The sequence below is a fragment of the Nelumbo nucifera genome, chromosome 1, assembly GCF_055504915.1.
Source record: "Nelumbo nucifera cultivar China Antique chromosome 1, China Antique-T2T, whole genome shotgun sequence".
Lineage (NCBI taxonomy): Eukaryota > Viridiplantae > Streptophyta > Magnoliopsida > Proteales > Nelumbonaceae > Nelumbo > Nelumbo nucifera.
Genome location: NC_142649.1, coordinates 187938552 through 187948778, shown reverse-complemented (window position 1 = coordinate 187948778; position 10227 = coordinate 187938552). Strand labels below are relative to the sequence as shown.

The 10227-nt window shown below is 36.6% G+C and overlaps 1 protein-coding gene across 1 annotated transcript; it reads left to right on the top strand.

The window, feature by feature from the left end:
* The first annotated feature begins 5498 nt into the window (after nucleotides 1–5498).
* Nucleotides 5499–9945, top strand: LOC104596158 (protein IQ-DOMAIN 22-like). Its single transcript, XM_010257203.3, has 4 exons — nucleotides 5499–6203; nucleotides 7950–8153; nucleotides 8782–8859; nucleotides 9029–9945. The coding sequence occupies exons 1-4, from the start codon at nucleotides 5772–5774 to the stop codon at nucleotides 9803–9805; spliced, it is 1491 nt and encodes a 496-aa protein (XP_010255505.1). The 5' UTR covers nucleotides 5499–5771; the 3' UTR covers nucleotides 9806–9945.
* The last annotated feature ends 282 nt before the right edge of the window (nucleotides 9946–10227 follow it).

Here is a 10227-nt window from a genome sequence, read left to right as displayed (position 1 = left end):
AAAACCTCCTGATAACAAGATAGATGAATATTGAATAAGTCTTACATGTTGCTTTTTGTATCCATACAAATGCACTGCCCACCAAATATTTTTGTTACCACCGTATGCATACGAAGGTAAAAGAAAAATCTAAACAAGGGCATTTTTATAATCTTTTTTTTTAACATCAGTTTTAATGGAATTGGACTTAAATGTATATTTTTGAAAGTTTAGATACTAAATTTTTGTAGTTGAAAGTTTAAGCCCTTAAATGACACTACCCCCAAAGCCTAGGTACTTATATCTAATTTACTTAAATTTGTTATAAAGATGAATTAAAGTACGCCTAAACTATCTCATAAATACTTAAAAGACCCCTAAAATTTAAAAACCTACCTAAAATACCCTTCAAGGATGATGTAATACAACACATACTAATACCCTTCGTAGAATGCTGTTGCTGGATTCTGTGGTGGGAAATAGGGGTGGATTTGAGTCAAGCTGAGTTGAATAATATGAAGTTCAAGCTTGGCTCGCCAAGGTAGTACAAGTCTTGACCTCGAGCTTGAGCTTGGTTCGAGTTAGAACCTTGAGCTCGAGCTTGATTTGAGAAAAAATGTTTTATAAAAATAAAAAATTATATATAAAAATATTTTTTATCTATTATTTAAAAAATTAAGAATTATAATAATTAATTATTATTATATATAAAAATAAAAAATATTATATATATAATATTTTAATTATATATATAATATTTTAATTATATATGTTATTTTCTATGATTTTATATTAATATTATTATTATTATTATTGTATGTATGTATACATGTAGCTATTCGATTTCGCCTCGATTACTAAACAAGCCTATAAATTGGACTTGAATTTAACTCGAAACTTGGTTGAAACCGAACCAAACTGAACTTTTCACGAACCAAATTCAAATAGCTCATGGCCACTCCTAGCTAGTAGTGATTCATCCTATGGGTTAAAAAACACAAATGAAGAATTGGGTTTCTCGAATCGGGTCATAAAACCTCATCAACATTGAAATAATTGTAAAAAACTCACGTCTACCAAATTTTGCAGTGGAAAATGTAGATTTTGAGGATGCTAAGTGGTCCATCTATTAGGAAAATTTTCACGAACAGGCCTATGAAAAATAGAATTCATTTGGTCTTTCTCTAAGCTGACATGTATATCGGTTAAAGTTTAACTGATTCTGTGAGATTTAAAGGCTTGAAAAAATAGATAGAACGATTGATTGATCAAATAATTGATTCCTCCATAATGGAGTTCTGAGTTAGTAGTCTCCCTTCACTGCAACCTCTTTTGTCGTTGGAGATCAAGAAATAAAATTTTTAGGTGGAAGACTGAATGGAGTAATGCAAAATAATGGTATATTTTGAAATTTTAAAGAATGGTTAAGGGCAAAATAATCTTTTCACCAATAAAATTCAAAAGTTCCAAAACTTTAAGGGCACTTCAAGTAGGTTTTTAAATTTCAAGGGCTTTTATGTATTTGTCAGATATTTGACGGGTACTTTAAGTAATTTACCATATAAAGATTAGGTAAATTATAAATAAGTACTTTGTGGGTAACTACTAGGTATCATTGACTTTTAAATGTTGTACATTGAACTCTTAGTCTTAGATATAGACCCATGTTTTATTTTGAAATTATTATTTTTCTTCTTAGATTTTGTTCTCAAGCATGAACTACATGGAGCGTGGTTCAATCAACAAAGAAGAAAAGTGCTTTCATTTTCAAGTTTGATTTTTCTTATTTTTTAAACCATATTATCCTTTCTCTATAAAACTAGAGTTTCAAATCTTGATTCTTAAGTTCTTATTTTTTTTTTACGTTTTATTAGACGAGAGTACGGGTGGCCACAATTCGAGTTATTTGTGAGCTACTCGAGCTCGGCTCGGTTCAGTTTCAACCGAGTTTCGAGCTATTCTCGAGCTCAATTTATAGGTTTGTTTATTAATCGAGCTGAGTTCGAGCCTAATAAACCTCGGCTCATGAGCCGGTTCAAATAACTACATACATACATATAATAATAATAATAATAATAATAATAATAATAATAATAATAATAATAATAATAATAATAATAATAATAATAATAATAATAATAATAATAATAATAATAATAATAATAATAATAATAATAAAATTATAGAAAGTAATATATATAATTTTTTTTTTATTTTTATATATAATAATAACTAATTATTATAAATCTTAATTTTTTAAATATCAATTAAAAATATTGTATTTATTTATTTATTTATATAAAACATTTTTCTGAAATCGAGCTCCAACTTACGAGCAGTTGACTCAAGCCGAGCTCGAACTCAAGGTTCTAGCTCGAACCAAACTTTAGCTCAAACCTTGTAGATATCTAACTATTTGTAGAGGTGTAAAGTGGGTCGTGCGGGCATGACTTGTGGGAGGCCCGTGCTAAAGGCAGAACGTGCCATGCTGGCCCGCGGGTTGTCACAGGCCGTGCCACCCTCCCTGGTGGAAATTTTGGGGGTCGGCTTGGCACGGTCCATGGCCCAGGCCTAGGTGAGCCCATGCTGTGATGCGAGCTTGGGTCGGGCCGGGCTGTAGGCCGTACTGTAGGCTTGGGCCACAGGGCGGGCCTTGGGCCTGGGCCGAACCAGGTTGCACTTTTTTTTTGAAAATTTTGATTTCTTTTCTAAGTAAAATTGTAAAACTAAAATATTTAACTTTCCTTTGAACTTTGGGAATTGTGAACTATTTAAAAAATTAAGAAATGAGAAATTTAAGTTATTTAACACATAAATGAAAAAAAAAACTTAACCAAATTGAAATAAGAATGATAGAATAACAAATTGGAAGAAAAATAGGAATTTTATTTCATTTAAATTTGAATGGTACAAATTACAAATACAATGATCGGATCATTGCATACTTGGATGAATGAAATATGAAAATGGAATAAATTAATAAAATACTATATGGTTACAAATTGAAAATACAAAATTACATTGTTAAAAAATTTAAAAAATATATCAAATAAATTAAATAAAATTAAAAAAATACAATAATTTGAAAAAATAAAAAAATCTATACAAGTAGTCAAATTCATGAATCATCATTCATGACTTTCATCATCTGCTTTGGGTGAAATATCCGGTGTAGTATCATGCCCTCCCTTGTCTTGTAATATTTCTTCTGCATCTAGCCAATCCTTGGAGCAAATGCACATCTCTATGCTTTCATCATTCATGCAGCTTCTTTTGTCATCTAGCACCCTAGTACCTACACTAAAACAAGAATTCGATGGAACTGTAGACACCGGAGGGATTAGTAGATCATGTGCCATGGCGGCGAGAACCGGATAATTTTTTGAATGTTCACTCCACCAAGCTAAAATATCAAAATTATTTGATCCTCCACCTAAATTAGAAAAAATTGCTTGTAAATGAAAATTAAATTCAATAAATGGACTTGTTGTATAACTAGCAGATTTCTGCCTTTTACTTATTAAATAAAAAAGTTTTTTTTCTCTTCTACTACTGGGCTCAAGGTTAGAAGTAGAAGAAGATGATGAACGAGTTGTAGGAATATTTTCCACAACTTCAAATTCATACAAACTATACCTTTCAAATAATAAATTATTAATTTCTTCTTTTTGATTTCCTATATCAATATTCATATTTTTACAGTATGATTCAAGTAAAATATTTAAACCATCTTTCCTAATCCTAGGGTCTAATATTGTAGTTAAACAATAAAGGGGAGAAATGTTCTCCCAATATTTTTTAAATTTATTTTCCATAATTTCAACAATACATTGCAATTGTGGATTATTTCTATATTTTGCAAAACAATCACTAATTACCATTAATTGATAAGGTAAATTACAACTAGTTGGATAATAAATTCCAAATAATTCATTAGTTGCATCATAAAAATGTTTTAAAAAATCTCTTATACAAACTTCCATTACCCAGTCTTTCTCAAATATCATATCATTAGGCATTTTTAAATTATAAAAATCAGAAAGAATTTGTTTATGAGATATACAACTTTCTAACATGGCATTGGTAGAATTCCACCTATGCTTTACATCTAATATAAAATGTTTGTAGTTTAAACCATAATTTTGACATAAATATTTGAATTCTTGTTTTCTTGCCCTTGAACTTTTTATATATATATAATACAATTTCTAATTTTTGAAATATGAGTAGAAATAATATTCAAGGCATCTTGAATACATAAATTTAAGATGTGACATGCACATCTAATATGAAATAATTTACCATTTAAGCATGGTCTTAATTGAGATTTTAAAATATTTATTGCAGAATCATTATTGTTGGTATTATCAAAACTACCATGCAAAGTATTTAAAATACTTGCAGCAATAGTTGGGCCACTATGTGACCGTTCAAGCCTAGTAAAACTTAAAATTCTTTTATTCAAAAGCCAATTTTCATCGATGAAATGGCCGATAACACAAATATAAATAAAAATTAATTTAATTCAAGTTACCCGGATTGCTGGTTCAAAATCCCAACTTGATTTCTTGAAACCTTTCAACGTCCAAGCCTCTCAAATTGAGATACTTGTGCTGGTTGAGCAAACATTTTTCTTGTTGAAAGTCGAAACTTCAATAAAGTTAAGACTTGAGAATTGGAGAATGCAAAATCAGACAATTAGCTAATTAGAATTACTTAGATTGCAGAGAATTGAGAATGTATGAGTATGAGAGAGAGAGAGAGAGAGGAGATTAAGAGAATTGTTGAGTTGGTGTTATGAGAATGGTGGAGGATAGGGCTATTTATAGGAATTGAACATAATTCAATTGCCCAAAATACCCAAAAAAACTAGTTATTTAGTTGTTGGGAGGAGTATTTTGGTCATTGTAAAGTTATTTATAACTTTACCCAAAAGGCCCCCTAAACTAGTTGTTATATAGCTGTTAGGGGGGAGGGGCAATGACTATATTCTAGGCGGGCCGAGCGCGGCCCGCTACGGGCCCTGCGGCGAGTCATGCCGCAGGCTGGGCCATGCCAGCACACGAGTGACAGGTTGGGCTATACCGACATGCGAGCCGTAGGCCGATCTCATGCCAGGCCAGTCCAAAATTGTATCGGACCGCGAGCGACCCAACCCAATTTACACCTCTAGCTATTCGGTTCGGTCGATTCGAATCCACCCCGGTCGAGAGTGTCTATTGTCTACCTTTCCCTTCCTTTCTCTACCTTTTCCTTCAAACCAATCGTACCTTAGTGTTCATTTGAAATTTCATCCTCCTGGATTTTTCTCAGCTGCAATGAATTGAAGGATGGTTCCGAGAAAAACAAAAGAAATTTCAGTGTACCTATTTGTTACTACCCAAAGTATGGGTACCTATGTATAATTAGCTCTAATGATTAATGTTAATTGTGAAAATTATCGAGAAAAGTATCTGTACTTTGATCCAGTGGGTCCCCTATATTGATGGTATATGATGGCGATGGACGTTCTGGATCGTCATTGACCATTCCTTTCCTTCCCCCCACGTCTAGAAATAGGCTACTCAGAACTCAGTACTCAACCGATCAGTGAACTTTTCCCGTACTTCTATGCAAATTTTTATTTATTTTGGTTATTGTTTAGCTCCCTCGACTCTCATCACTGCACACATTTCACTTCACCGTCGTCCGACCCAACAGACACTTCTTCTTCTTCTTCTCTCTGAAATGGTATTGTTAACGGGAAAGGGATACGGCCAACCAAAATCGGTGGCGGTTTTCAGATTGTGAAAATGGGGAAGACCTCCAAGTGGTTTCGGGGTCTGTTGGGCGGGAGAAAGGCAGAGTCGGCTGCCGAGGCTGGTGTATCGGATGGGAAACTGGCCAAGGAGAAGAAGAAATGGAGTTTCGTCAGATCGTTCAGGGACAAGGAACGTTCTGCGATACCAGGGCCAGAGGTGAATGGAGATGAAAGGAAGGGATCTTACAGGGAGGGAGGGTCCTGTTCCTACGTGGACGGTGTTGATCATAACAAGCACGCGATAGCTGTTGCCGCGGCAACTGCTGCGGTGGCTGAGGCTGCAGTGGCAGCAGCTCAGGCGGCTGCCGCGGTTGTGAAATTGACGAGTAGTGGGCGTTGCGCCACGGCGTATGTTAGCGTGAACAGTGGGAGGAGAGATGTATGGGCGGCTATTAAGATTCAATCTGCTTTTCGAGGATATCTGGTTAGTATTCACTTCTGCTTATTTCTTTTTTTTGTTTTTCTCACGAACCCATAGAAATTTCAGAAACCACACCGATACCCCATCTGCGGGACTGAACGGACGTGATTTCCTTGTTTTTTACACAATTGATCAACTGCTCTCTTCTTCATTTCTGTCTTGGGGTAAGAAGTTGCAAAAGCGTCTCTTTTTTCCATGATTTTGCGGATTTACAGTGAACATTGTTTAGCTTTACGAGTATTTCCTTTCTCCAATTTAAGCAAGTGGACCTTTTTGCTTCCCTTTTTCGAACTGTGTAAAAGCAATTAAGCTTAAACGAAATCATGGTTCTTATGTCCTTGACTACGTATCTGTTGGCCCGATTGCTTTTTGTTGACGCCTCCTGTAAACTCTGCAGGATCTGGGTAGACGGGGAGAGGGTTGATTTTTGGTTATTTGTTCACAATCTCGTGTTTCCTTTAATATTTGGTTTCCGATTTTGTTTATTGTTGCAAATTTTGGGCAAAAACACTGAGCAGTACGCATTCAAATAACACTTTTAGGATGCTTTCCTACTCGAACTTTTGCCGTCTTTCCATGTGTTGGGGATTCTTTTCTGATTTTTGTCGGCCATTAGAGAGATCGGACCTCAGAGAAGTCGATTCTTGTTCTCTAACCTCTAAAAGTTTGTTACTTTGGGAGTTTCTTTAACTTTCATCTTTTTTCTCCCCTTTTCGATTTGGTTTCTGAAATGGACGTATTATTCATATAATGTCATTATGTGCTTAACATTGCTAATTGCTAGTGCATGATTTTCTGTTATAATAATAGAAATGCGCGTAAGGGAGATAGAGTGCTTCTTTGCGTTCTACTTTCACACGAAAATGACTACAGTTCTGTGCTGTTTCTTCAGAAAATGACTCTTTTTGTGATTACAACAAGGAGGTTGGTGTTTATTTCCTATTAGTATCTAATTTGATTACCGCTTACCGCTATGAAGATTGATTAGTGGTGAGGACTGAGGAAGGCTCTTACATAGGAACCAATAGGCAAAGGAGATCATCTATAGCTAATAAGCTCCGAGTAATTAGTTCTTCGCCTATGGCAGAGGATTGATCACAACCACCTAACTAATTACTCTCTTAGTCTCTTTGACCCCAGTTTTGATGACAACTGCGACCCGTTTATGGATGTTGTCCAGCCTCTAGCGATTTACTTCATCCTCTGTACACAATTTCACCACAGAGGCCTCACCCACTGAGAAAGTTATTGACGCCCACTCGCCCAACCCAAGCATTCTGCATATGGAGGCTACACAATTGACCCGATATAAAAGTAGATGGAATTTACAGAGCAGGGTTTTAGGTGTGGAGAGAATATCTGTCGTTTCAATGGCTGGCTGGTGTTAGGACGACAGTGGCATATAATAATGTAAAGTATGCATGTTAGATTACTATTATGAAGATAAGATAGTCAGAGGCATGTGATTATCCTTTTCCATGGTGGGTTAATGAGATATGGTTGCTTCCTTTAAGGTCAGATTTTCCTGAATGTTGAATGATTTCAACAACGCGCATCTTTCTTCTATAAATTATAATGTTAGGGTCTGCACTGCACTTTTTTTTTTTTTTTATTGGAAAGTGCTCAATTTATTATTATATTCCTGTATTCCCTGTATTTGGTTGTTTGGGTATCTGGTATCCCTGTCTAACGATAGTTGTTCATTGTTGGATTTGAAATTGTTCTGATTTTGATGAATTGGGTATGAAGGCAAGAAGGGCTTTGCAGGCCTTAAAGGGTCTGGTGAGACTACAGGCACTTGTGAGGGGCCACATTGTTCGAAAGGGGATGGCAGAGCAGCTAAGGTGTTTACAGGCATTGGCACGAGCCCAGGCCCGGGCCCGGGCAAGTCGCATTCATGTTTCATTAGAATCACAGCATCTCAGCAGCAAGCACTCGTTATACCATCATCCTGTAAGCATGCTTTACTTCACCTATATTTTGTGCTTCATTGAGTGTTTTATAGTGCTCTGTTCTGTGTCTAGTGGAGTTGTTATTTGATGCATCAGAGACTTGATGGTGCTATAATGGCATGGGTGCTTAGTCGTAGACTAATTGTTTCACTCATTATAGTTGATAAATGGAGTAATGAACTAGAACAGAAGTGTGAAATGAGACACCTATGGATACTTGACGCAGGCATATACATTCAGCTGTTACCCTCAATGTTGAGTCTTGAGGTGTTTTTTCTTGAATCTCTCCTTGAGGCATGCCCCTAAGCATAATCCTTGCATGCTTTCTAAAGCAGTCTTATGATATACTCTTGTTTAATATGTCCAAACTCTGGTTTTCATCTATGTCATGGCTAATTTGATCGTAGTATATTCTTTAATCGGAGTCATGATTGATAGATGATACTTGTAAAATGATGCTTATTCAATTTTTCCTTGTCATGGAGACCGTGTACTTGTAATCTTTTGGTGCTCTTTTAGTCGCTCATGGAAGTTGTGCCCCTTTCCTGATGTAAATTTCAGTGGTTTTCTTTCTGAAATCCACTTTCCCAGTGGAAACAATAGATCTCTTATCTGTTATTTTGTTGCAGGGCCCTGCAACCCCAGAGAAGTATGAGCGTTCTACCCGTGCTAACAGTGCTAGACACGATCGGACTTCCAGTCTCAGGGTATGCACCACTGGAGGATTTTGTTTGTATTTTTGAATGAAGAGCATGTATTTAAATATTAATGCCAAATATTTTATAGTTCTACTGTATAATATACAGGACTATATATATCAGATGTCCGTGTATTTGTATACGAAATGCTTATTACCCCTCTCCTTGCTTGATGCAGAGGAATGGCCTGAAGCCAAATATCAGTGACATTAATTCTGACAAAGCACACGTTTGTCCAAATTGGTTGGAGAATTGGATGAACGAACGATCATGGGATCACCACAAAGAAACCCCAGTAAGAACTGACCCAGCAGATGATGAGAAGAGTGATAAGATTCTGGAAATAGATACTGGGAAGCCACATCTATGCTCCAAACGGAGGCACAATATCTTTCAATCATCCCAGCAGAACTTAGCTTCAGACAGGAACAGTCGGAGCTTTGCAACATTGGAATCACCATCCAAAGACTCCACTACAGCTCAGCTGTCAATTCCCAGCCCATCTTCTGGCGAAGTTCAGTCATCTAGCCCTCTGAAGTTCTACGAGGTTGATGACAGCGCTAGTAACAGCCCACAGTTTCTCTCAGCATCATCGCGGCGTGGCAGCTCGAGGAGAGGGCCCTTCACTCCAACTAAAAGCGACTGTTCACGAAGCATCTTCAGTGGGTACGGCGACTATCCCAATTACATGGCAAATACTGAATCATCCAGAGCTAAGGTAAGGTCTCAGAGTGCGCCCAAACAGAGGCCCGAGTTTGAGAAGTGTAGCTCGACCAAGAGGTTCTCTATTTATGGGTTTGGAGATATAAGGTCAACTACTACGCAGAAGGCTTCAGTTCTGCATGCTAATTTCGCTAGCAAAGCATACCCTGGTTCGGGCCGGCTGGATAGACTTGGGATGCCATATCGTGGGGACACAATTGGCTATACTGGGTTATACGGCAACAGATATTAGATTTGCATTGCACATGATCTTTCAAGCTTTATGGGGGGTTGGTTTGGTTGTTTTCGTGGTTTTTATTTTGTTTATGATCTTACTGGACAGTGTTGTATTGTTTGTCTATAAGGGTTCTTTCATCTTTGTTCTGCGTTAAACAATGTGAGCTTTATTTTTTCCAAATTTTTTTCTTAGAAAACAGAGTGGTTCTCTGGCGTGTGAGTCCACCTCCAGCCTCCAGCCTCCAGGCTCCATCTCATTTTCATCCCTCCAAGGCAAATCTGCTCAAGGTTCGGGAAATCAAGTGAACAGATAGTAGTAGCGTTGCGCAAGCTTTTGTTTGTTTCGTTTCTAAGAAGGAAATGGTAGTACGTAAGACAGGTTTAGGACGTTGTAGTTCAGTAAATGGGGTCACGTTCAAAGATGTCGCTTCGCTGCTG

Bases quoted from the DNA above. Each gene is read 5' to 3' on its own strand.
- LOC104596158 (XM_010257203.3), top strand. From the start codon at position 5,772: ATGGGGAAGACCTCCAAGTGGTTTCGGGGTCTGTTGGGCGGGAGAAAG. The intron at 8,154-8,781 runs GTAAGCATGCTT...ATTTTGTTGCAG, and splicing joins ACTCGTTATACCATCATCCT to GGCCCTGCAACCCCAGAGAA. The intron at 8,860-9,028 runs GTATGCACCACT...TGCTTGATGCAG, and splicing joins ATCGGACTTCCAGTCTCAGG to AGGAATGGCCTGAAGCCAAA.